The sequence below is a fragment of the Pieris napi genome, chromosome 11 (genome assembly GCF_905475465.1).
Source record: "Pieris napi chromosome 11, ilPieNapi1.2, whole genome shotgun sequence".
Classification (NCBI taxonomy): domain Eukaryota; kingdom Metazoa; phylum Arthropoda; class Insecta; order Lepidoptera; family Pieridae; genus Pieris; species Pieris napi.
The window spans coordinates 8,056,361-8,084,360 of NC_062244.1; the positions used below are offsets into that span (position 1 = coordinate 8,056,361).

Here is a 28,000-nt window from a genome sequence, read left to right on the forward strand (position 1 = left end):
AACACTAAGATAATGTAAATCGGCCTTAAGTGTGAGTTTAACAATTCACGACTTTTCTGCTTTACGCGCTATCAGTGCATGTGTGGAATACTTAGAAGTTCTTTCACGCCATCAGCTTGAGCACCCATATTAAAAATGAATAAGATATAAAAAAAATACGTTATAATTTTAATGTCAATATTTGATTTTTAAACGGACTAGATTATACAATAATAAACGATGATAAAAGGAAATATTTTTTGTAAGAAATACAATTTACTATCAAGATTTAGATTAGATATTAAATTCGAAGAAGCATCTTCAAGATGAATAAATTTGTATTGGGAAGGATTACAAAGGCACATATCCAATTCATTTAATATTCATATTTATTATAATTGATAAGGCTGGTCGGATCCATCGATGGCCATACATATTTGCCTCAAATTTCGTGTAACAATCTTATAAGACCTGATGTTTTCAGTAAGTCTTCGGCTCATATATTTAAGCACTTTTTTTGTAAATGTCCGATGGATTTACAACGGCACTTTTACTTAAAACCGAGCACCTAGCTATATTATGACTTACAAGTTTTATTTTCAAGGTAACTCATTTGTCTACCGATTTCGGTGTTGACTTTATATATACAAGAGGATACAAACTAAACTTAAAGTAAACTATTTAATAAATAAAGATCATAATTAGCCACGTTTCACTTTGCTTTGTCTTCTGTGACGTCAGCACCGTTTTGGGATCAGTAAACCTGCAAACAAAGTTATATTAGATATATGTATAGAAAATGTAATGAAGTTGTAAATGTTGTCTCAACCAGATAAATGCCTTTTAAAGTTAAGTTTTAGAAGTAAAGTGCTCTTTTGTGTCTTGGTTAAGCTGTGATGAAAATGAGTAGGTACTGGCCTTAAAAGAAATATAGTAAACATTTAAGAAGGTATTCACCGATATTCTTTTACTACTAATAGCGATTGAAATCCCGACTTCATCACTACGGATGTTAAGAGAACTGCATCGAAATTGCTTACAAAAAGTTGGGTTGTCTATCGCTATTGAAGATTAAAGAGCACCAGCGCCGGATTTGCATTTAGTAGTCTCTTTAAAATAAATATTCTTTATTCGGAATGTTAGCTAAGTAACGAAATAACGTATAAATTTTATCGATTTGTAGAAGCATGCAAATCGGATTCGATAAGGAAATAAATGTTTCAGTTTGGAAAACATCGAAGGCTGATCACCTGACTAGAGAAAATTCTCCCCGAAGGTCACGCGACTTCATAAAACAATAAGGTGAAAGTTTAAAATAAAAAGCGATCGAATAAACAATTGTGAAAATTTCACGCTAATTAATCCACCATCAATAAATCAAAGTAAAAGTGTGTATAAATCTTAATGTGACACAAAATTGAATGTTTTTAAAAGTCATTTTACGTCTATTTAAAAGGTTATTTTATTTAAGATTGTTGTCGCTAGGAGCCCCTGATTTCGAATAGAAAAAATCTCCAGGTAGGAATATCAAACTAAAAATTAAATCGTGGACTTTGAGAGATATATGTCGCCACGTAACTTGGTAATATTAGAAGGGGGAAAGTTCTCGTTATAAGTGCATCATACAGTGTGTCATACGTATGTACACACATATAGTAGTATTACCTACGTTTGAGCTTAGCCTACTCAACAATAATGTCAACAGTGATATTTTACTTTAATGGTATATTACCTTAACACCATAGGGCATTTCGTATCCGCCTTTACTCTGCATCTGGTTCTGGATTGAGTGAAGCAATGATGACGGCATGTCTACATCTGTTGAGCCTGAAATGATAATGTTATTTGTTAAAAATTTATAATAATTTTCTTATACAAAGATGAAAGAACAATTTTATTTATATTCTCTCATTAACCAAGACTGCTGAAAACCAAATTATAATTGCTAAGATCATAAACCTTAAATATATGTTAATAATTAATACCAATAAGTGGAATAATAGGTATACATATAAATTTAAAACAAAATTAAAAGTTGTGACCCTGTGGCAGTGTACCATGTGTTTCTTCGCTGTATTGCGATACTTATTCGATAAGCGAGGAAAAAATAGGTATTTTTTTAATTGAGACCCTATTTAATAAGTCTTCTGTTTCATGCCTACTGTTATACTTTTTTTAACTAGTATAATATACAACTACTTTATAAGCTAGCCTAATAATTGTATTAGTAGTTATTATATTTTCTCGTGTAAGTGAACGTTGTAATATTGATAATAAGAAATAAATATCATTAACTTAAATCAAAATAAAAATTACGGAAAAATCTCTATTTAATTAGTATAAATCAGCAGTGTTTTAAAATGATTCATAAATTAGAGTTATTAGTCCAGAATGACAATGGCCTTGGATTCAATAATATGTACAACGTTTTAACTCAAGCCAAGATAACACAAATCTCGTATTACATTCTTCAAACACATTGAGATCAACCTTTACTAAGCATAAATAGATGCTTTACTTGAATATATGTATCTGTCAACAGCTGCTCTTGGGATTAGTGCCCATACTGATAGCTCACACACAATTTCGCTTGCCCCGGGGAGCAAAGTCGTAAAAGCAAAATCTACTTTTTTAAGGAAAAATAAAAGAAGGTAATGCTACTATTACAAGGATACTAAGTACATAACATATATAGTAATACATAAAATGAATGCTATTTTTTTCCTATTTGACAATTTAAACATTTTTGTTATGTTTTATTGTAAATAGTTAAAAAATAACTAAATGTATATTGTGACTGAAGAGCATAAGGGTGTTCACTGATTATACATAATTAGGGATGACACAATAATCGCGATTTTATATTCGTTTTTTGTAAACTAATACAACTACAACAATTATATTCTGTATTCGTAGGAATCGAACCTCGAAGTCTACTTAAATTCATCGATAACATTCAAGTAATAATATAAATGAGATCATCACAGGAGACCGAAGAGCTGGCAGCTACCTCGGACAAAGAATAAGTCTAGCTCTTCAAAGGGGGAACGCTGCCAGTATCTTCGGAACCTTGCCTAAAGGAACTCCTTTTAATAGTTATTGTTATTTTTTTTTATTTACAAGCTAGGTTAAATTATAAATTATATAATATAAAGGGATTTATTTTAAATTAAATGTTCTAAAAAGTTTTTGATAGTAGTATTATTATAGCGGCGAAATTGAAAATATAATCAATCTGAAAATGCCTTGACCTTCGTACCTAAAATTTGTTTAATAACATAATGGGACCACACCTTGACAGCTTTCTCAACGCCCCATATTAAGTAATTATTATACATTAGTCTTCATAACAGGCAACATCAATAAACATAGGTACTTAATATATATTATGATTTTTTTATTAAAATAAGTTTTTCGTGGAGAGTAATGAGAGAACGTTTTAAAGTTACAATGATTTCTTGAAAAATAGTATCTGACAACTCTTATTTTAGTCACTATGGTAATGGAATTTGGTACTATTACATGTTTTTTTATGGTGATCTGTGTCTGCCTGATAAACGTCTAGTTTTTGTTCTTAAACATGTCGTTTCTTCACTAAGTTTTCATTCCTACGGAGTCACGAGAGAAACGTCGAGAAAGTGTTTATTGTGAAAGAAAATCTCATGAGTGGATATCCGGGAATCGAATACACGATCTTTGGAATGAAAATCGCACTTTGTGAATTACGTAATTTAAACCTCTAACATAAAATAAATATATAATATTTTAAGTCATCTCTTTTTAAGCGAAATCAAAAACTCGAACAAGGAGGTTTACAATTCTTGTAATTTCTATGATTAATATTGAAAAATGGTCCTGAATTGTTATATTATTTCATTGTTACTCCATATTTGAATGCAAAATTTATGAAATAGAAAAATAAGAATTTGGTTAAATTTTGCATTTACAAACAGCCAATGTTTGCTATTCTTTTTTTTACACAATTCCATTACACTAATTATACCAGAAGTGCGACTTTTAATTATAAAACGTGGCAGCTCTAACTTGCAGTGCCTATATTAACCTTCCACGTTTATATCTATTACCAACTTCGCAAATTCAATGAAACATTTGAAATGATGCTAGTAAGCAGGGTCATGCCGTGTTCGTGCAAAAAAAGCAATCATGAGTCACGACTCAAGACGGAAAACAAACACTAAACAACGAAAATAATTTAAAAATAAAAACTTATTCATGACGTTATTATAAACACATCAGGGCGACCTTGTTTCTTTCACGATTTCATAGTCTCTAAGACTTAACTGTGTGTGTTTACTGTTTACTGATGATCACAAACTCATGATTACAAATGCACAAACACGTTTGAACATATTGTGTGTGTGATCGACTGGCTTTAAGGACAAGAATACTGTGATAAGGATTCTAATAAAAATTAAAACATAGAACATAGGTAATTTCTATAATATATGCCTTTAGACGGAGTAATAGTTAACAGATATGTACACTGAATACATATTATATCATATATGGAAGTAAATAATAAGTTTGCGTGCACAAGTAATAAATTTCATCAAATATCAATTGTCAAAGTTTAGAAGCGTCGTGCAATGTATAAAACCATAACAACCATTGCAAAGTTAGATAAAAAACTCATGCATTTTTAAGGGAACTTTGCTAAAAGAATGCATATTATAAAGATAGTTGGTTAAATAAAAAAACATTAAGAACATTGCTTATAATTTATGGCCAGTTATTTGCTTGTATGCACAACACTCAATGACTAAACCCTGCTTGGATATTGTTTTCGCGGTGGTATTGACAATTCCGTCTATACAATGACCAACATTAACAAAGTATTTTCATTTACTTTGAATTCCTCTGACGTCTTTCGATGCTTTGTAAGCCAGCCTTGTCTATAATAACTTTATTAATAGATGTACTCGTAGATAATGTTGATTATGAGCGTTAACCGTGTTGATTTTAATTGGCCTCAATTAATTAGTTTAATTCGTTACCCGCGCTTAGGTAATTACTCGGTATGTGTCAATTTAATTCTCGTGGTTACCATTATTTACTGCATTTCGATTAAATTTAAATCGTCTAAATTAAAATGGTAATGCCATAAAATTGAATTGTTAAAAAATTGAGTTGTTAAAAAAAATCGTAGTAAAGTAAATAACTATATCAAAAGAAAACTTTTATTAATAGATCTATTATTACGTGTCCAAAAATAGAGCACATTTTACTATTAGATGAATAAAGAACAATAGTTAAAGCGTCACTATAATCAATGTGTATTTTAAGCTAAGTTGAATGGCTAACAAAAACAGACAAATGCAGTCAATATTGTACTGGGTGCAGGGTGAGTCCCGGGCAGAGAACTTTAGTTTATTTTGTACATCACATACTTAGAAATAATTAATGATTGCGTAGCGTAGATACTTAATTCTAGACGGCAAATATAGGTTTTTAAAGTCTCTTCTAAAATCTCTTTATAACAAACTGGGTTAGTGTGAGGAGTGAGCGTGACCCGGTCTCATTTCATTTTATAAATTAAGGAGGTAAGTTTTTAAGGTAATTTTAAAACACTGGTAATTAATACATACGTATTACGGCTTGTATAAGATATTGTGCGTTGCGTGCACTCGTATTAATTAGAACTTCGTTGGGTGCGACGTAATTTATAAAGAAAGATGTCGTCGTCAATTTTTTACAGCACAAGTAATCGATGAACAGGGCTTCTTGTCTTACTAAATACTGTATTCAGTATTATGTACAAGTATGGTTCATTTGAACTGTAGCGCCAACTTCTTGATTTGTTAATGTTGCTAGTATCAAAATTAATTTGTTTGAGTCGTATTGAAGACATGCTTTATTTATTTCACCTGTTCGTTAAATAAGCAATCAGTTTTCCTGTAATTAAATCGTGAGTCGTTAACTTAATTTCAATAAGGTTGTTTTATTTATAAAAATTAATAAATGTGGAAATGTATTTTATGAATGGAATGTTACGCTAGCTAAAGTTGTACTTTAAGAAAAAATCCCGACGGCCTTCACAAAATACAGCCAAACGTAAATAGAATTTAACTACTTAGGGACGGTAGCTAGAGTTCGAAGAACCATATACGACATACGTATATATATTTATGTCAAAATTGTGCTAGTGACTAGTACCTACCTACCTTACAGCACTAGAGCAGCCTTCTACTGTATTTATCAAAAACTATAAACTTTTATACAGTTTTGTATCCGAAACAAATCTATTATTTATTCTATAAGCGCTATTTATAATAAGATAACGTCAAAATTCTGTATATTATTGGGGAAAAAAATAAAATGTAACAATATTAAATTATTTAGTTACCTCATTCCGATCAGCTGTTTATTTATTTATTGTGTCTCGGAAAACAATAGCAAATATTTGACTAACTTCAAGAGACTTATACCTCATTATAGAAAACATCTATTATTATAAGTATTCTACTTTTTCTAAAGATTTTCAATGAATGCATTCCACGTCAGAGCAGACGCAAACCATTTTGTACCATATAAGGAAGCGAACTGACTACCATTACCGAAATGGGAACGAGTAAGTACGGCGCATACAAATGAGTTTTTGATTTTATATAACCTCTGTGGATGGTTCAAATGGCCGTTTTTATGTGGATCACATAACATAATTACATAACTAGTTTATACTACGAAGTATTCCTGCAGCTGAGTTTTATCATCGGACGTCAAACCAGAATACAAAATACTATCTGTATCACCTCAACGTCCGTCGTTCCACAACTGAGCGTTTCTTAAGGGATTTTTTGCCGCGCACCACCAATATATGGAACCAGATGCCTTACTTTCCAACCAATTCGACTTAATGTCAAGAAAAGAGCGTAACAATTCTTTAAAAGCCGGCAACGCACTTGCGAGCCATATGGCTAAGAGAGTGTCCATGGGTGGTATCACTTAACATCAGATGATTCTCCTGCCCGTTTGCCTTCTAATACATACATAAACATTTTAAATAATATGCTTGGTGTATTTATTTTTAAGGCTATAGTTTTAATATTAATTTATTTGTCCCTGAATATGAAGAAAAACAGTGAATCAATATTCCCAACAAGTTTTCGAAAAGAATTATTAAAATAACGAAATTATACATTTTCAACAACTAGTTACATTTTAGCCCTCCAAAGTTTAAACAACAACATTTCTATGTTCGGTCATTAGGTATTGTTTAGGTTAAGGTAAACCAACCCAAAGCAAGAGCCTCAGCCAAAAAACCCACTAACCCACGAGGCAGCTATATCACGTATTTTAGATGATACTGAAAACTGTTATGTCCGCAAAAGGTAACATTTAATGCAGTTTTTTCCAGCCCCCTGATGGCATCTAATACATGTAATTAGACATCGTTTTGTGTGAATAGTAACTCAGTACTTTCATAAAAGGACATAATTAATGTTTTTCATATGTATACGCTGTGCTTTTTAAGTCGCTTTATATGTGAACGTTAAGCGGGCCATAGACGGACCGCATGTTGCAGCCGATACCGACTGCTCTAAGCGGTCGCCGCACGGCGATCTGCAGTTTCCATACTAAATTCATGTTCGCAATACACGGACCGCTCGAGCAGTTCCTGAGCAAACCGCATATTGCAGTTGGTCTTGACTGCAACATGCGGTCCGTCTATGGCCCGCTTTAGTAAGAAGTTATTCACACAAGGAGTCGTGTCGTAATTCACAGAACATTTGTAGTATAGATCAATAAAAGAATTAGTGCTTACAATCTTTTTAGGTCTGGAGCTCAGATTTCTGTATCTGGCTCATGATCATTTGTCCATCTACTAGGCAAGTAGGCGATCAGCCTTCTGTGACTGACACGCGCCGTCGACTTTTTGGGTCTAAGGCAAGCATCATCCTCACTATGTTTTCATTCACCATTTGAGCAAATGTAATATTCGCACATAGAAAGAAAGGCCATTGGTGCACAGCCGGGGATCGAACCTACGACCTCAGGAATGAGAGTTGCAGGCTGAAGCCACTAGGCCAACACTGTACAGTAGATAACGCATAAAAAATCTCTGACGTCATAGTTACTTTTTATTTTAAGGAATTTTATATAACAAGTTCCTCTATCATTAGAAAAAGTCAAATGTATTTGTTTAATATAAGCTTAGACGCTTCTTGCTCAGTACGAAGTATACTTTTTTTTTTTTATTAAACACGGTATTTACTCGTCTGTAGAAAATATATTATATATTAACATATATAATACCGCGGTCATTTACATCTACTTGAAGGTTATTCGTTCATAATCAATTGACAGTTTTATCGATACCACAATCATCGGATCGGATTAACGCTACACTTTTCAAGAACCACTTGAAAGAGTTTTAGTGACGTGATAAAATTATCGACAAAGCTGTGTGTGATGTGCTTACTTTAACGCGAAGTATCATGGCGGAGCAGCAGATAGGATAATCTAAAATGCGTATATTATTTGACATTTGATAGTTAAATTTTGACGCTTAGACCACTTATCTAGGGTTATTTACGACAAACGACATCGCGGGGAATCAATGAAGTATATATCTAATATATAAAATTCTCGTATCACAATGTTCGTAGCCATACTCCTCCGAAATGGCTCTACCGATTGTTATGAAAATATGTTTCATGCATAATCAGTAAGTCTGAGAATCGTCTACTATCTACCTTTCAAACCTCAAAGATTTTTTATTTTATTTTGTACACAACTTTTTTGTATTTTATTTTTTTATGATACAGCATACAACCCCCTAATGTTTACCCTTCTACGACCAACCTCTATTTTTTATTTTAGTAGTTAGTTATAGAATAAATAGAAATAGTATACATGGCAAAACAACGTTTGCCGGGTCAGCTAGTTAGTTATAAATAAGTTCTTAGTTCTTACCTATGTGTCCGGTATGTTGGAAATTGGTTGGTGCACTAATCATAGATCTATCTATCCTCCGCCTCGTACGTTGCGCCTGCGCGGCCGGCTGGTAGCAGCACGCAAACCATTGAAGCCACATTTCACTGCCCGTAGTTGCCATTTTAATAGTTCTACTAGTCCTCACTTCACAAGTTCACAAAAGCTTGAATAAGCACTAAATATTCCAGTTCCAGCTCAGATTGCCAGTGATCTAATTGAGAACTGACGGTTTCCGTCAGCCACACAACTAAATTCGAGGCACGAAATTTATCTTGATATTGTATCTATCAGATTAGCTTAAATCACTGATGATCCGATAGTGATGATCACATGGCTCATGGATAGTATCTGAAAAGAAATAACCATTTATTAGACAATTTTGTCCAATTTATGATGATGATGTATTTACTTAATAAACAATTTCGTAATGAAGTAACGGTTTAATTAATTAGTTTACAAATAATTGATTAGCGTCATGTTGTTTTAGTACTTACGTATCAAAAATATGACTATTATTAAATGTTTAATTAATTAATATGACTTATTATTTTTGCACGCAATTCTTAATGGGCGGATAGATAGCTCCAAGAGAAATAAACGACAGCAACGTTAATTTCTCTAAGAATCCCTCTCCCGTATGCGACAAGACGACAGCAACGTTAATTTCTCTAAGAATCCCTCTCCCGTATGCGACAAGATATTCTCAATTGTTCCATATGCTTTAATTATCTGCGTAATTCGCCAATGTTTCGGGTTTAGCTACTACATATATAACATAAATTATGAAGATGTTGACATTTACACCTTACCAAAGAGGATGTGGAGAAATATTTTAAAAAGCGGGACAACTTTGCTTTATTTAGCAGTAGTGACAATTTAGTGTTTCTATAGAATATGAAGTTGTAGTAGTAATGTTTATTTTCTGTTTTCTTTTTTTTTTATATATAAATGTACTTATGTTTTCTGTTTCATAAACATATTTTGTTTATTAATGTGATCTGTTTTGGCTTAGTATATTGTGTAAGAGTTTTCTTTTATAATATGGATATTGGATATGTGTATGATTATTTATAAATTAATAAATAAACATGTAATTATTACGAACTAAGAATCCACTTTTAGCGTAAACCATAGGTTAAATTTTATATTATATCTATAGCAGAGACTTAATAGGGACTTGGAGAAGTTGTCTTATAAAAAGGTATAGTTTTAGTATAATTTTTTTTAGCTCTGGGCCTTTGAATTCTGTATCTATATCTCGATCATTTGTCAATCTAATCGGCAAGTAGATGATCAGCCTCCTGTGCACGTTGAAGCCACTAGGCTAACACAGCTCAGTAGTTTTAGTATACTTTTCGAAAATTGTTTCCCTATCATGCAATCAAGAATCATAATATGTCCGAAAATACATAACTACTATTTTAACACGCTATGTTGCCCCTTAAAGTGTAACCCCAATATGAGAAAGGTTCTCTCAGGGACTGGCATAAATCCAGCTAAATGTTCCAATTTTATCCTGCAATCGTAAACTAAACTTATTTTTATATTGTATTGTAAAAAGGAAAGATTGGTAATTTTGTATGTATGTAACGAATAAACTCAAATGGGCCGATTTCAAAAATGCATTATTGGAATGCCACATTATGCCTAACCTAATAACGTAACTAAATAACAGAAGCTAATATCAAATAATATTTCTTTCTGCTATCGACTATAGCCTTATTAAACATTTAAAATTTCCTATAACATATGAGGACCTGACGTAAATACTGTATATTTCGTATCAAATGAACTTCATTACTAAATGTACTCCGATATATTCCTGTCATTTTACTCCTAACGACTCATTAATACTGCAACATGTTGATAGCTAATTAGCTTATCAGTGAATGACAACTGACAGGTATACGTCAATCGAACTATCAACGTCTGACAACTAACAGTGAAAGTGTATCAACCTTTACCATTCAGTATTAAGTAAAGTTTTGCAATACAGGCAACTTTGGCTGCGTTTATTATTATATTATATTTAAAAAAAAATGGCACAATGCCATATATTTGAGTATGTCAACAAAGTATATAAATTTGTACAAAGTACATACTTAAGAGTGTGTGCAAGCTTAGGGTGAATCAGAGTCTAGACTTCTATATGCCAAAAACGTATTAGATTTTGTCATAGATGGCGCTGTCTCGTTTCTGAATCTCACACAGGTTGAAAACGAAGCACTTTCAAATTTTACAAAGTTTTCTACTTATTCAAAAAGTTTTGCATTACAAATAACCATCTTCAAATATTATTATGCTTAATAACTTAACCTAGATGAGAGAAAGTAATAAAAAAAAGAAAATATAATATGATAGAATGAATAAAAAGCATTTAATGTAAATTATCTTCTTAATACAATCGAAATAATTATATTTATATATACATAATATTAATTAATTTCAGAGACCTAATTTATACTGCATTTTCTAATATAAAATAAACCATTTAGAATTATTTTACGAGATCAAGAGTGGCGCCAGTAGCCAAGAGAAAGTGGTACTTAATAGGCTATCCGCTATAGGCTTACTATTAATCGGTAAACAGGATGTATAATTCTTAACCATAAAATTAGAATTATTATTATTAGTTCACACACATAAATTAAATCGAACGTTAACCGAGTGGCTTTGGGAGTGTTCAAGTATTACGTAACGCAATTTTTGGAGATTATTGACCCCCCCTCCCCCATGTAACGTGCCGTAACGTTTTTTGTACCCAATAGCAAAACGTTTCTTGACCACCCAGTGACTCTTTATACCTAAAAGTTACCATTATGTGGTGTAAAGTACTGGAAAGTCGAATATAATATTAACAATAACGCGTAATTTAATCCCCGCCCCGTATCGTAATGTTTTACAAATAGACCCCCCCCTCCCAAAATTCGTTACGTAATACTTGAACGCTCACTTTATAGGCTGTTCACAGCACTGGGCCTTTAGGAACTTCAATTAAATAGGATATTGTTTCAAGATCCGTCAAAACGTTTTTTCAATATGAAATATACGAATTGAAGTACTAGCCGACTTAAAAACGAGATTTTTACTTTTTTATAATTACTATTGTGAATGATAGAGCTATCCTAGAATAACTATATTTTCGACAGTAACAATGCTCTCTCCTGGATTGCGATATTATCAATCCCATTAATATATATACATACTAGTGTTTGGAAATGCGTTGCACCAATAAAATTCTATCGCTAATGAAATTCGTTTGTTTCAGACCAGGCGAGTTCTTGAGCTTTGTATGAACAAACCTCATCCTCTACATGTCAAATCCAATGCTTTTGCCATACAGGAGTCACTTAACCTCAAGTCTCGACTCTGAATCTGTGGGTCAGTGATGATGGAAATGATTTTATATGAATAATTAATTTACAGGTCAATCCAAATTCCAGCCATTGTTCTCCGTTTGACTATATTATAACAGATGTACTAAACGAAACAATATAAATATTAATATAATAGATCCGCTTTACAAGTTGGAAGTACACCTTAATCTGACAGTAAATATTAGTGTAGCCTAAACAAATATAACACCGGATGAGATGAACTCATTATGTGGGTCCATTAAAGCGATAAGACCCTGATATGTAATGATTTTAAGACATTTAAAACCATTGAGTAACAATTGATGTTAACATAAACGAGCAATGTTAAACATATTCAGTTAATTAAAAAACGTATATATGACAAATTATAGATGTTATTTATGCAACTCACACAAAACAATGTATATCGTGTTAAAATAATTCAATCGATAAAACATCTTTGAGAATCAAATTTCTGAAATCTTTTTAATGATTTTTTGTTAAAATAATAATGATAATGGTTTATACATAGCATATTAAGCACACTATAGCGTAAAATTATAAAGGTTGGAGAATAATAAGCTTTTATCAAATAGCAAGACACAGATAATAAGTCGTGAATCAATTCAAAACTTTTTTTTATAATAAAAACTTTTATGGGCCCGATCTTCTATCACACAAAACAAATGTATATTTCTTTCTGTATCGTACGGTGAAAATTTACAAGAAAGCTGGCATGCCTTAAGCTCAAAGCTCATGTGCCAGGCATACAACCTTGCCTATAAAGAAGCAAGAAGCCTAAGAGAACAAAGAGATATAGTGCAACTACATACTGAATATCTGTTTAATAAATGTCGCAACAAAACTGTCGATTTCACAAATTTCGTTTTGTTTAGTCGGCAAAAGCCTTCGATTAGCCACGACAAGCATTTTCAATGACTGTTGCATAAAAATTATTTCACAATTTTGCATTGAATTAGAATTGTTTGTTTATACAAATTCCAATAAAGGCATTAACATGTTATTAACCCAATTAAAAATGTAAACATTGGTCGCGTTTAAAAATTAATACATATTTACTATATATACTAGCGGACGATAGACGTTCTCCTATACACACATCTTAATAATTTCAAACTTATTTATTTATTTCGTTACACTGAAAATATAGCCAGAGATGGAATACATAATACATTAAACTACAAAAAGGTTCAAAAATGTACAAAAGGAAACAAAAAAGAAATTATTCAATACATTTAACTAAGAATCATCTCGAATCCACTTAAGTTTAATTACAATCACACGCACAAAAGATTTATAAAAATATATGTTTTTAGCTACATATTATGCGTTCGCGCAAGTACTTTGATATGACTATGATATGAGGCGACGGGGAGCTAGAACTAGTCTCGCACGTGGATTTCCTCGATTTAAGGGTACTATAATCAGTCTACCCCTTGCGTATATCAGATTAAAAAGCTCATCCTTGTGAGCGTGACTAATTTGTATACGCAGCTTAATTCTGAATAGTCTGGAAGGCTGCCAGTGCTGAGAGCTTCGATCAATAGTCTGTCTACAAGGCTACTTATAAAAATTATCCTCGCAAAAATTGTTGCTTCAGCGTCTAGAGTGCTTCGCATTACGTACAAGAGGACGCTGTGGTGTCGGTTTTCTTTAAATTTAAGCCAGTATTAGGACATTAAACATACAATAAAGAAAAATATTATTAACAGAAGTACACTGTCTTTCTCATTATAGTTTAAAGTATATGCTTATTTAAAGACATTTAAAAAGGCAGTGATGGCCTAGTGTCATCATGCGGGTCTCATCTCATCAACCAATAAACTTTCTGTCTATGTGGTATGTGGTAAAGGAAAACATCGTAAGGAAACCGACAAGCTGTGACCCCAGAAGCCAACGGCGTGTGTCAGGCACAGAAAGATCATCATTCTGCCTATCTCATCCTACTTGCCTATTAAAACAAATACCGCGAAACTAATATATAAATTTGAGGCCAAAACCAACTCTCTCTGAATTTTAATGCTTTATTACCTATTAATAATTAATACACAAACAAACCTAAATATAACAATTATAAGTAAGTAGTAATAAATTAAAAAAATCTCTAAAGTACAAATTTACTATTGTTATAGCAATACAGCGAAGAAACGCTGCCAGCATTAAAGGTAGACTGCCACAAAGCTCTTTAAATTTATTTTAGTTTTCGATTTATGCATATTTAATTATTAAAGTAAACAATTAAAAGTTAATTGTACTTATATACATCTATAATAATCTATTCACAGAAACAACTTTTCAATTGTACTATGGATCTTCCGAAGAACGCTAATATAATTACAGCATTGTCTATTTCTGTCCTGTTATCTCCCACTGTGACGTAAACTTAACACAAAAGGGATCAGAAGATGTGTTTTTCTCCGAGTAAAAAAGGAATTTGATTCTAAAATAGATTCTGTTGAGATTATACGCAAAACAAAAAGCACCAAATGTTATTTGCTCGCTGAAATGTAGTATTATTTCTTAGTACAGATAAAGTAGTATTATTCCTAAGTAGCTAGCAACAGTTTCAAATAACATTGATTAGTGAAGTTGAGATTAAAATTAACAATAAAATGACAAGTCTTAAAGGTTAATTACTATCTATGGCCATTTATGGCTGAAACTTGTGATATCGAGCTACGACAGGCGAAATTTTATTGAATACTGTTACATACTTATTGATTCATCTACATACACAATATTGTTGTACTATCAGAATGGTACCAAAGCAATTAAACGCATTAAATGATGCAATGTGGCCCAAATCTCTAATTACATTGCGTACCTGGCGGTTATGCGTGCAGCGTGCCAATTCTTCATTATAAATAATCTGTGGTTACTTTTGATTGGCCTATTTGGCGCCAAATCACTGTTACAAAACTATGACAAATGCACAAGAGGTCAACTGTCAATAGGAATGTTCACTTTTTGAAAATTATACCCATAAGAAACTAGCAAATAATAGTGTATATATATATTAAAAAAGAAAATAATATTATTAAATGCTGTTAATATTATTTACAACAAATAAAAAGAAAAACAAAATTGTTTTCTTTGCGTAAAATAAATTAAATCCGCGTACTACTCCTAGTTGTGAAACTTGTGACTTGCGAGCAAGCTTTGGTAGGGGGATATATTTGCACCCCAGTGAACACGAGGGCCGAGGTGAAGCACCTGACGTGACTCATCATTAGTGTCACCCTCTTATTAGAAATTCTCAGACAGTATTCAATAACTTCATACAATTTTGTATTTTTACGAAAAACATTAAAATATCGCTGGTCAAAATTGTATTAAGTAAATGATAATATGAAGAAAGTCGCTGTTTAATGATATATGTTTGACAAGATAATAAGTCTCATTTGACTATACGAAAGCATACAAGTTAAATTATTCAAAAAAGTGTAGAATTACAAGTGTAATGTATTTTTCCTGACAAATAGTCTGCTTTGAAGCATGGTCACGAGAGGTCAACCGGTGTAATGCTCCGTACTTTCTCACGCGTACGCAATAAATTTCCACCTTTCATATAAACCTAATTATAAACAATTTTACGGCTTATTTTCTCTCTAAATTTATGAACCGATAAAACATATCCAAAATAATAAATATCTTATGTATTATATCTATAACGAATACAAACTTATTTTTATTAATATATTTTTATATATATAAATCTTCTGTGCGTGTGTTTATAATTAGACTCCTCCTAAACGACTGGACCTTTACAGATGAGATTTTTTGTTTTTATGTTAAAGTTTGAAATTTCATCGTCTTAAATATAATTTAGATGAATTGTTTTTGGTAGTATAGTTTTATATAAAAATATAATGTACCTAGAGTCAACAAAACATGGCCATCCTACAATTTTAAAGTTACCGGCGATTTGTCTGGCTTCTGAATGCTAAGAATAACATGTGGACCTAATTACATTTTCAAGCATGCAATATTGTCTTCGTACTTAATTTTAATTAAATTAGCAACTGAACTAAAACATCAACAAATTATTGTGTAGGTGTGTTTACCCCTAGCAGATAAGGAGTGGGAAAGGAAAATGTGTAAATATATATCTGTGTAGCGAATGAATGACATTAAAAATATATATAAAAAATTCGGTGCAATTCATTCAACACTAGACAACGATATTAGAATACTCTGGTAAGTTCGGCAACGTCGCGTCGCGCTTTAATCAACATTCAAATTTCGAACCCCGATATTTAGACTCTCAGCTTGTGAGAAAATAGTTAATTAAATAATTTATTATTATTTATTCATGGAAAATACATATTAATTTATAATATAACATCTACATTAATACTAAATAAAACTTACCAATAACCTTAAAATTTTAGCTAAAATTACGACATTATGTTAGGGTTTTTGCCAAAATTTTAAAATCGAGTATTTGTTTTGTTTTAATTATCTATCTATTTATATCTAATGCTTTTGTAAATTTCATTTAATATTGGGGTTAATTCAACATTTCACTCAGAAGGCCAAATTCCATTTTATCGTATTCAAAATCAAGTCGATGATGAATTAAATCTCATTTGATCATGCGGGTTATCCTCTATTCAATGTCAATTGTCGGCCTTGTGACTTCATTATATATCTGTTTATTGCTGGCCATGATTCCTTTTTCCAAATTCTGAAGGAATTGCACAGACTACACATAATATGTATATTGGTTTTATTTAAATAAGTTGTAAAATGAGATAGTTATAGATATGTATAAATTAAAAGTTTAACCTTACTCGACGTAGCTTATATGACGTAGCCTTTTTGATCTAGACTCACCAGACTACATTTTACAGTCCGATAAAAGAACGAAAAGATAAAAGAGAAATCCTTTGCATTGTCGTTGGAATTTAAGTAAAAATGTAAAAGGAAAGTGACCGACGCTCACTTGTTATATATGTCATATATGAATGAAACCTCAAAAAATTAATTATTTATTCAAAGCATTATGGGGCAGACGGTATGTAAGCCCCGGTGGGCAGAAGGAAAGGAAAGAGGCAGACACTTTTCCGTGTTTGATAATTAAAGGAAATTACAACAATTATTGTCAGCTAATCGAACCCAGAACTTCTGTATCTTTAAACGCCTTTTACGTTAACTACGAGGTCAAATTGTTTACCGTTGTAGACACTTTTTGTCGCAATAATGTGTACTTTTCACATTAATAATTCGCTAAGTTATAATTCTAACCTACAAAAATGTGACCTTGAAAAATTAAGAGATGCCACTTAAAGGTGTGGCGACTTGTATTATCTGGGTTACCATAAATAATATAAAAACCACACACTACTATGAAAGTAGGTTGATTGCTTGTTAAATCCGGCACCGCGCTCAACATACCCTAGAAAACTATTGATTTCATTTATAAAGTTATATTTAAGTTATGTTACAAATTTATCCACTGATTGTTCTCGCAAAAGTGCATACACTTTCTACGAAATTATAAATTTTACTCATCTTGATACCTCAGTCATCTAGAAGTTTGCAAAACATAAATTAACGTCAATAGTAGAAAAACCAGTGGCGCCACAACGTTTTTAGGTCTGGGCCTCAGATTGCTGTATGAGTTTTATGATCATTTGTCTATCTAATATGCAAGTGGGTGATCAGCCTACCTTCCTGTGACACACGCCGTCGACTTTTTGGGTCTAATGCAAGCCGGTTTCCTCACGATGTTTTCCTATACGAATGAATGAAACGAGCGAATGTTAAATAGGCACATAGACAGCCGGGGATCGAACCTACGATCTCACGGAAGAAAGTCGCACGCTGAAACCACAAGGCCAAATCAGCTTAAAAAGTAAACCTTCTACAAATGCCGGTTCTGGTAAGTAACTAGACTGTTTGGTCTCTCAAATCAGAACTAATTAAAGTACCTTACCAACATTTTTTAAAACTCACAATATATATGTTTTATTGTAATTAAATACCTATAATGTACTTCCTTTTCCTCTTTAGTTAATCCAGTTAACAACGGGAAAATAATTTTATGGAATAAATATCGTAATCATTCTACAACATTTTCATAATTCCAAAAAGGGACACTATTGATTTACTGTTGCTAAGCAACTACCTTGAATTAGGGGTTCCGGGTTCGATGTTTGCGTTAGTGCTGGATTATCATAATTTCCAAGCGTTACCCGCATAGTCACGTAAGTCATAAAAGTGTACGCTTAAAGCAAATTGTATTAAACAATCTCTTTATGTTTTAAATATTGGATACAATTTTTAAAAAATATTAATGCAAACTACGTAATAGCCATCTGAGAAACTATTACGGTAATTTTGCGGTTAAGACTGTATTATCAGCAGAATTGTTTAAAATAAGCAATCTGCTCCGAACCCGAAAAGTTCTATGTTCTATGTTTCTTGGTCAGCCCTGCGATTCTGTAACTCACTTCTTGAACTCACACAGCGGTTTTCGCATCGGCGGTCGCTCTGAAATCAGTCGTGAAGCAGTCATTTTATGATTTGGCATTCTAATAAATAATAAACTACAAGCTCCCAACTTTTCAGAATGCCAAATCATAAAATGACTGCTTCACGACTGATTTGAGAGCGACCGCCGATGCGAAAACCGCTGTGTGAGTTCGAAAAGTGAGTTACAGAATCGCAGGACAGTACTAGGCTCGACAATGAAACTACAGTTATTAGGGATACAATTGCTAATTTGTGTTTACAAAGATTATAAAGAACTTTAAACTTAAATGACAGTACTATATTGCAAAGAATACTTAATAGAATTAAAATAATTGTGCTAGTATTTGCATTGTGAACCAATAAGTTAGTAGGGTAATTCTGGCTTAAAGGCAAGTACACGTAACACTATTAGAATATTGTATTATAACTGAATAGTTAATTTTTAAATTAGTAAAAATATTATGTATTCGTGATGTATAGTTTATGTAAATTTATAAATAACCATAGATTTTAATTTACAGCATATGTCTTACATATACACAAATACATATATATTATATGTATTAGCTTTAATGATTCGACGATATAGCTTCCGAAGTGATGTTTTTAAAACTTATGTTGAAAATTTCCCTGTAATTTTTTCTGTGGTCCAAATAAAAAAATAAACCCGGTACATTCCTTGGCATAAAAATAAGCATTATTTTAGTTAATAGTGAGTACTTAGTTATGCATAAATAATAGAGGTAACAAAAACAATAAATTGTACTTTAAGTTGTGCTTAAAGCTTGTGGTTTTCGATATTTAGTATATTAAATATTAATATAAGAATACTTATTTAAAAACAAGAATATTCAAACTTTTTTCAATTTCAAATACGCATAGAGATTGATACATTTTTTCAATAACAATTGAATTGTATGTGTTATAAAGTGTGCAGAATACATTTAATTTATTATAGCAATCTTAAATATTTTTTTAGTCTTATCTTCTATATCATAAGAGTCAAATTCGTCTACAAGAACGTGCAATGGCTGCTAAACGAGACACAGACGTGAGTTCTAAGGCCGATTACTATCTCTATTATTAAAAACTATGGAATAATTAATCAAACTCGCAGCACAATGTCTGCGAATTCCCAGAAAACAATGAACTCTTTGTTCATTCAAATTAACTCGCACGGATGTAAATGAAAGTAGTTAAGGCGTAAGTGATTTATGTTTGCCGAAAAGTTATGTTTTACTTTTTATAACGAAGAAAGGTCATGAACATGTTTTGTTTTAAATTCTCCAGGCTCATTTCTTTTTTAACACTGGCCATCTACGCATAGATTTTTGCTTCTCAAAGATGACCAGAGAGTATCGCGAAGCTTAGCAAACGAGATTGTCAACACATACCCAAAAAAACTGTAGTCAAAGTAAATTGTGTTTTAAATATTGACGAGTCTTACCCGGTGAGTTCAGCTCGTGGTATTTCATTATGGAATATACAATTGATAATTAGGAGGTTTTTTTTTTTGGAGTCTATGGCCTGGTATCTAGACCTTTAGGCCAAATAATTAGGACATAAAGATGACATAAACTAACAACAATACTTTATGTAGTGAAAATACAGGATAAAAACAATTCCTCACATTCTACTATATACACAACAATATACTATAACCCCGCATCTGAATCATTTTACTTGATTTTTGGTTATATATTGACCAAATTGAAACACCATATTTTAGCAGCGCACGCGATACCAAGCTATTTATAAACATTGTTGATAACGTACTTGTTACTCGCTAATATTGCAGTTTCTAAGTCTTACCGAAGAAGTAATAACAAAGAAACATGTCTATAAAATCCTTTTTATGTACATTAAATTAATACGCAGAAAGTCAACATAAAACACAGGTCCCTACCATTTATAAATGTCACTTAAATAGTCAACTGGAGATAAATACTTGTTTGTATCGAAGTAATTACTGGAGCTGACTCATACTCAACTAGATAGCGCACATATATCGTGGATAATTATTTTTGTTGCTACTAACATTAGTTGCCAGTAATATTGCTGTTTAATGTGAAAGGATAAAGTTGCGGTTTTTCTGAGATAAGTTTCAAGGAAGAGTATTTTCAGAACACAAAGAGGAACACATACACTGTTTTAAAATAAGCGGGAACAGCAAGCTAAAGCAATTTTAAATGACTTAACAATTAGTTAATACTTGGAATTTGCAAAGCCCTAATCACGTCATCTAACGACAAAATCAATTTCTTTTTACGCTGATGACACAAACATTACGTAATACAAAAACTCAATATTAAGATCAGGTTGAGATCGATATCCCAAATGTAGTTACGAGGTTGCAATTAGTAAATATGGTGCCGTTTTTAATAGAGAAAAACTTGATTGTTATATTGCGATATATTTGCCAGAAGCATAGAGATTTTGTATTGAATAGAATGGCAGAAGAGAAACCGAAAACCCGTAACCTTTTCGTGATGGTGTCAGAAAAAATGCTACTGGAATATAGATTACCCACGTATTGGATAAATTTTGACAAATTTCCCAATGAACGACTCTATGTCCTTTCTCTATGGTCATACAAATTCCTACCGAGTAAAAACTAATTAGCTCACGTTAGAATAAATTCAACATGTTTCCTGCTCATAATACAATACAGTAATAATAGTTTAAATACCTATGTACTAGCCTTAATGGTAAAAAAACTTATGTTTGTAAAGAAGTATGTGATCAAAACATTCTAGGCTAGCCTAAATTGTATGTTATTTTATTTGCTATTGTCTAATACTAATCACTCATGTTTATTTTTTTAGTTAAAATTAAACACGTACATTCTTGTGCATTTGCGACTAGACACACGAAACTATTACGAGACCTGGACCATTTAAAACAATTTAAATCCCGATCGATTAGCTAACACTTCAAGTTATTTGTATAAGGTTTTTGATAAAAAAAATATAAAAATACTCATTCCATAATAGTAGTTAGTTCCATAAAGTAGTATTCATAAAACATTGACAGAGTAAAGGTGCTTTTCCAAAGAAAATTCTATTAAAATGTATATATATTTCACTCATGTTCCAGCAATCAAACAAGTAAAGTCGTTAATGGAATAAATAGCACAATTTCTTGTGAATCTGTAGCGCGGGAGGCGGTTGCCATGACAACGCGTTTATTTTTGTCCATTTGATCTCGCAATGCATTCCTTGCCCATGCGCACGGCTTTCGACATATCGAGTGACTTGGTTTAAATTTACTAATATAGCTTGTACTGTTTCTCTTAAGAATACTGTTAGGTCAGTTTTAAATGTGAGAACTAGGATAGTTGGGATAATGAATTCCTTCTTTTCAATTAGGTATTTCTAATGTAACTAAAAATATATAATAAACTCTGCATTTATTATACCATATAGTGCTACAACACACAACACCGTGACATTTTTTATTATTCAGAAGCTCAAGAAATTTCTCAGCTGCAATGGATTGTTTCCCAGTATTCATATAAATAGAGCTTTTTATTTATATTTTTTTTGTTAAACACATTAAATATGTATTATATTTATATTACACTAGCAAACTCGGCGAACTCCGTTTCGCCACCAGATGGCTTCGTTTTATGTAACATTTCGTTTGGTGATCCCGCATTTCTGTTAAAATTTTTCCTGAATTTTATTTTTGCTATTAACCTCACGGAGCCCGAGACCTTTCCAACGAATGCAAAACCGTGGAAATCGGTTCGTGCGTTCTGGAGTTATAGCGTCAGGAAGGAAAACCCGACTTATTTTTATATAGTAGAGATTAGGTCATCACTATTAAGGCCAAAGGTTATTAAGATCGCTTCGAACAATGTACTAATGTCATTTCTCGTTTATTTGACGCATTAGAAAGTTCAGCTAAGAAAATTGCTTTTTTATTAAAGTAATTTAGCGTCGATTCACTTTCCATATCTTTGGAGAAAATTAATTCGTTATATATTATTTATGCAGTTTAAATTATATCCAAACAGTTGTAAAAAGGACACAACAACACACTATAACAATGACTTAATATAAAATCTTAGCGAATAATAAGTATAAATACGGAACTCACAGAAGACTTAGGCCAAGATTTAAAGAGGGCTCTTATCTTAATACTTTAGTATGTATAACTCTTTAGCAAAAAAGAAAACGAGCTCCTAAGAAAATTTAGGTTCTAAGGTATCAGATGATGGTCACAACTATTTTGAATATGGCAATAACAAAAATATTCGTGCCATTGAATTTTATATCTTTTTAGTTCTAGCTAGAAATATCTTAAACGATTACTTTTGCGTGAAATATGTTAAAATATTGCGCGTAACCCTGTAGATTTTTTAATACGTCAACGTCTCCAGCTCCTGATGACGTAGCAGCCAAAGACCTAGTCTTCACCACTCCATTATAATGCCGAAAGAATTGAGCATTTTATGGCAGTATAGTAAGGTGAAATATACAGGCTATGGAAAACAAGGCAGACCAATATAAGTCGAGTCGTAATTTGGGTTGGAAGTTAAAACAAGTGACGTTATAACGTAGATTTGTAGTTATTGCCATAATATTATATATTATCATTAGTTTTAATACTTTTTTGTATACAAAATACTATGCTAAGACTCCCTCTTCAGTCGGTAGCTCATGTCAGAGCAATTTAACATCTGGAGCCGACAATCTGTTTCCAACAGCGCGTCTCTTATTACAGTTTTGAGGACGATGATTCTTTCAATTGATCAGTCGATCTGGTTGGTGAACGGCCACGTGATCTTTTGCCTTCTGTGTTACCAACCACGATCAGTTTCTCCAAGTTCTCATCGCCTCTGAGCATTGTAGGGCTGAAATATGATATGCGGAGTTGGGTCAAGATCGATGTATTTGTTCGCTAAGACTCTTAGCTAAAATAATAACCTACTGTTTGTTCTGTGTGTAGTAATATGCTTATTATACAAGGCAATTTAGTTATTTAAGCAAACCGTTTAAATAAATTACTAGTATTTTAGCTTAAAGTGAACACGTAACGACGGGGTCATGTATAATTTGAAGCAAGACTCGTGATCCGAAACGTGACTTCTTTAGACAATAATTGTTAAAAATAATACGTACATTGAAGTAAATAAAAACGCGATAACAGTGATGTAATAGTTCTTTACTAGGGGTTTTAAACACGTTTGAATGCTGTAGAGTTTAGAAATGAGCTAACGTAAATGAATCATGACTTTGATAAAGGTGGTATGTATATATATTTATGTCTAATGTCGTAAAAAGGAAAAGATCCAAAGTTTGCCACCCTGAGCCATACACTAACGACACTTTTTTGACAGCTATTGAAACCTAACCTATAACCTAAAAGTTTATAAGCGATTTGAAATTTCATAAAACAATGAGCCGACAAGACGTGGAAAAAACGTTTCTGTTTGAAAGTCACTACTCAATAGTAAATTTGATCCCTTGTTGCTTGATGAATTCTGTGATTTATCTGATACACTAAATAGTTTTTAAAATTTATTGTTATGCATTACGTACAAGGAAATTGCGATGGCGCGCTCAACAATGATATTACCTATTTTATTTTAAACCGTGTCAACGTGAAATTTCTTTGCCATTGTGTCACTGATATAACAAAAGATTCGGTATAATGGATGTACCAGATATTCGCATCCAGATGTATACCCTTGGGCTACTTTGTCGATTGCTTTAACAGGTGCAACTCTAAGCAAATATTTTTATAAGGGTCATTCTTTCTTCAGATATAAATAAGCAATAAAAATATATGAGTAATAGTATAATATAGATTGTTTAAAACTGTAACTGTAATATATAACATATAGTAACTAAGTGACTATATGTTATATATTTCTCAGTCAACAGTTACAGATTTTTTTTTATACATGTGTATTTACTAAGACATCATGGAACATTACAATCTAGTCTAACTTAAGACTAATAAGTAATTTAAGTCCAACCTAGTTAACTATTAAGGATTTTTACATAAGAAAGTGTCCAATAACACTACTTACAGTTACTTACTTACACTACTTACTTCTCTATTAATTGTGTTCAATTTCTTTTCTCTCACTCTTTAGGACTTAATACTAACACTAATTCACTAGTTCTCACTAGTCTTCTCACTAGGCCCGTGGTGTTAAGGAGTTGAACATTTACAGATAAAATAAAATGTTGTGAGGTAACCAACGTGTCAAAGGCATAATGAGGGTGTTTGGCCACTGACTAATTTATTTCTGTTGGATTAATAAAAAGGGCCGGCTATGGATCACACGGTACATGGGTGTGTTTAAAATTAATTAAAGTGTGAGGACATTCAAAAGCGGTCGTGGTTCTTTCACATCGTGTTGCGAATCTGCGGTGGTGTGAAACATAAAACAATTAGAGACCGCCGCATACATAAATGTACTATCATATTATAACCCTTAATTTAACATTTAGTACGTCTTGAGAGATATTCATTAGAAAATAAATTTGTAAATAACGTCATTGATGTATTTGTGTTTAAGACAACTATAATAAGGTTCGAAAATAATAAATACTGAAAACTACTAAACTTTTGGGCTGAATAGAGCTTTTTTTTATTTTAATACATCGTAATAAAGATAAAGTGTAAAGTAGTAAGTATAACACCAATAATTATTATAATAAGGTACCAAAATAATAAATGTGTCTACGACTGAAAGCTACAAAAAAATTTCACAGAATACAAGATAAGGGTTTTTTATCCTAAACATTGTACTTAATAATGATATTATTAGAATTAAACTAACTAATTAGCACTTAAAGATTGTGAAGAAAAAAATATATAACTAAAATTTAATGATTTAAATTCCTATTATATACACGGTAGTAGATTACGCAAAACATTTAAAACCGTAATCTCATTCGCAACTCAAATTCCCTTTGTCTGCTACTGAGTCAGCCGTTTAAAATAGATGCGTAAGATGTACTATCAGCAGACGTTCTGAACAAAATAACGGATATAGTAAACAATGTATTTAATTAACATTTGCGTACAGAGACTGCATTTTTTAAACTATACCATTCTTTCCTTATCTGAGCTAATAAACTGGAACTAAAACTGTGATGAAAAATTAAATTAAAGTTACGGTGTACGGGTACAAGTACATAAAGTATGGATACGCGTCTAGTGAGCCGATTTTGCTGATATAATGGTCAATGAACTTGCAAAAAATAGTCGTGACAAAGTGAATTTAATAGAAATTCAATCTAAAACGTATGTGAATTGCACGCAAATAACTGTTCCGCGTAATGGTAATTGTTATAGGTGACAGGACACATGTACATACTACATACCTACGCCAAAAATATATTTGCTGATTTGCTAACCATAGTAAATGTCTGATTAATTTTAGTATAATCATTGATAATTAAGCTTTTCTAATAAAAAAAGTACTGCTGCAACATTATTACAGCAGCATAGTGGCTTCAGCGTACGACTCTTGATCCTGAGTTCGCAAGCTGTCCATCAATTGTCTATCTCTATTATATATTTATTTATTATATATTTATTTTATTTAACTAGCTCGTATTTGCAAAGAAAAGCTTCGTACGGCATAATTTAGACCCAAAATCATCGTCGGCGTGTCAGACGAAGAAGGCTCAGAAGAATCTAACAAAGTTTACTTCCACGTTTAGGGTATATTAAACACACTTATCTCAACAGTATTAAACTGTATAATTATTTCCTAAATCAAATACCCCGTTACACATCTCATACAGTTTTGTGTTATGTTAAAATATTAGCGGTCGTTTGTCAAATCTATTGTACCCATACAGACTGACGCATAGCATAGCTGAGTACTTCCAAGAGTTAATATAATGAATATATTATTTTATATAAGCAACTGTGAATGAACACACACTAACGCGTATTTTTTTAAAGATGGTGTATTTAATGGAATAACTCAGAAATGTCACTAAGTATTTTTCTCAGAGACTATTTTTAAATTCTTAAAGTCTTTAATTATTTTTAAAGTCTTCGGCTACCGCGAGTACATTTAGGGCAAAACATGTAGTGAACCATCTACAACGGTTATTAACCCAAATTCATTATTTTTTTATCTGTAATCGCCTGTGGGCTGTGACAGAAGATTCTTAAACAATGAATAAAAAAATATTTTTGATAGATTGGACCTAAAATATTTTTTTAGCATTAATTTATGAATTAAATAAGTAACTATGTATAACAATTGGTAAACACTTTTATATAAATTGTATGTTTGTTATTATATAATAATAATAATAAACATACAATTTATATAAAATTTATACAAGTTTAATATCCAAATAGGATTTGTGCAATTTATATGATTTTTGAGTGGATGAACAGCCAAGTTGTGTGGCAGAACCATCACATCGTGTTATGAATACCAAAGCGATGATAACCAAACAAACAAGCCTCTATAAATATTTATACGTATACCGATTAATAAGAAGTTTTCCTGTAGCTTGGTATTTCTTGTACAGAAATAAGTTTAGTACAACATTAATTTAGGTTTTAACAGTTGAACGAAGTTTAAAATAGCTTGGGTACAGTAACGGAGAAATCCACTTTTCCTTAGATTTAAGTATACGAAGCATTTGCATAATAACTTTTATTACTGTCTTGACTTTCATATGATAAACTGAATTAAAATATTTCAGCTATTAAGTTACAATCAATACTGAAGTTACGTAGTTGTCTATCGTACGTAGGTATACAAAATATTTTCTTCCAACTCCTATGTATGTATTATTATTTATTATCACTAACATTTATTTTTTATATAAACGATATTATATATATTATCCTAGTATTTTTTAAACTTATGGTCACTCAAGATACTAATGATGAGAGGAAGTAAAATTTAAATATTTCTTTAGTCCTCTTACATCCGTTTGCCTGAGGAAATGGATTTATACTCGTTAGTCAAGTTCAAAAGAAGACACACGTAACGGAATCGCGGCCATGCTTTCGCCTCTACATTTATCAAAATAAAATGAACCCTAACTTAATAATGATTCTAAATACTTACATTATTTTCTAACAGCTGACTAATAAATGAACACAAACACAACACCAAGTTAATCCACGCAAAACGCGTTAACTCAAAACACGCTTAGCACCGACTGGTGGCCACGTTCACTCCGGACGGCAAACGGAGACGACTGCGGGAATTG

At 31.9% G+C, this 28,000-nt stretch overlaps 1 protein-coding gene across 1 annotated transcript; it reads right to left on the reverse strand.

Moving 5' to 3' along the window:
• Positions 1-24: 24 nt before the first annotated feature.
• On the reverse strand, positions 25-27,999 carry LOC125053958 (CDC42 small effector protein homolog). The gene is made up of 4 exons (XM_047655593.1): positions 27,856-27,999; positions 8,914-9,282; positions 1,712-1,806; positions 25-742 (listed from the first exon to the last, which is right to left on the reverse strand). The coding sequence occupies exons 2-4, from the start codon at positions 9,053-9,055 to the stop codon at positions 734-736; spliced, it is 246 nt and encodes an 81-aa protein (XP_047511549.1). The 5' UTR covers positions 9,056-9,282; positions 27,856-27,999; the 3' UTR covers positions 25-733.
• Between the last annotated feature and the right edge of the window lies 1 nt (position 28,000).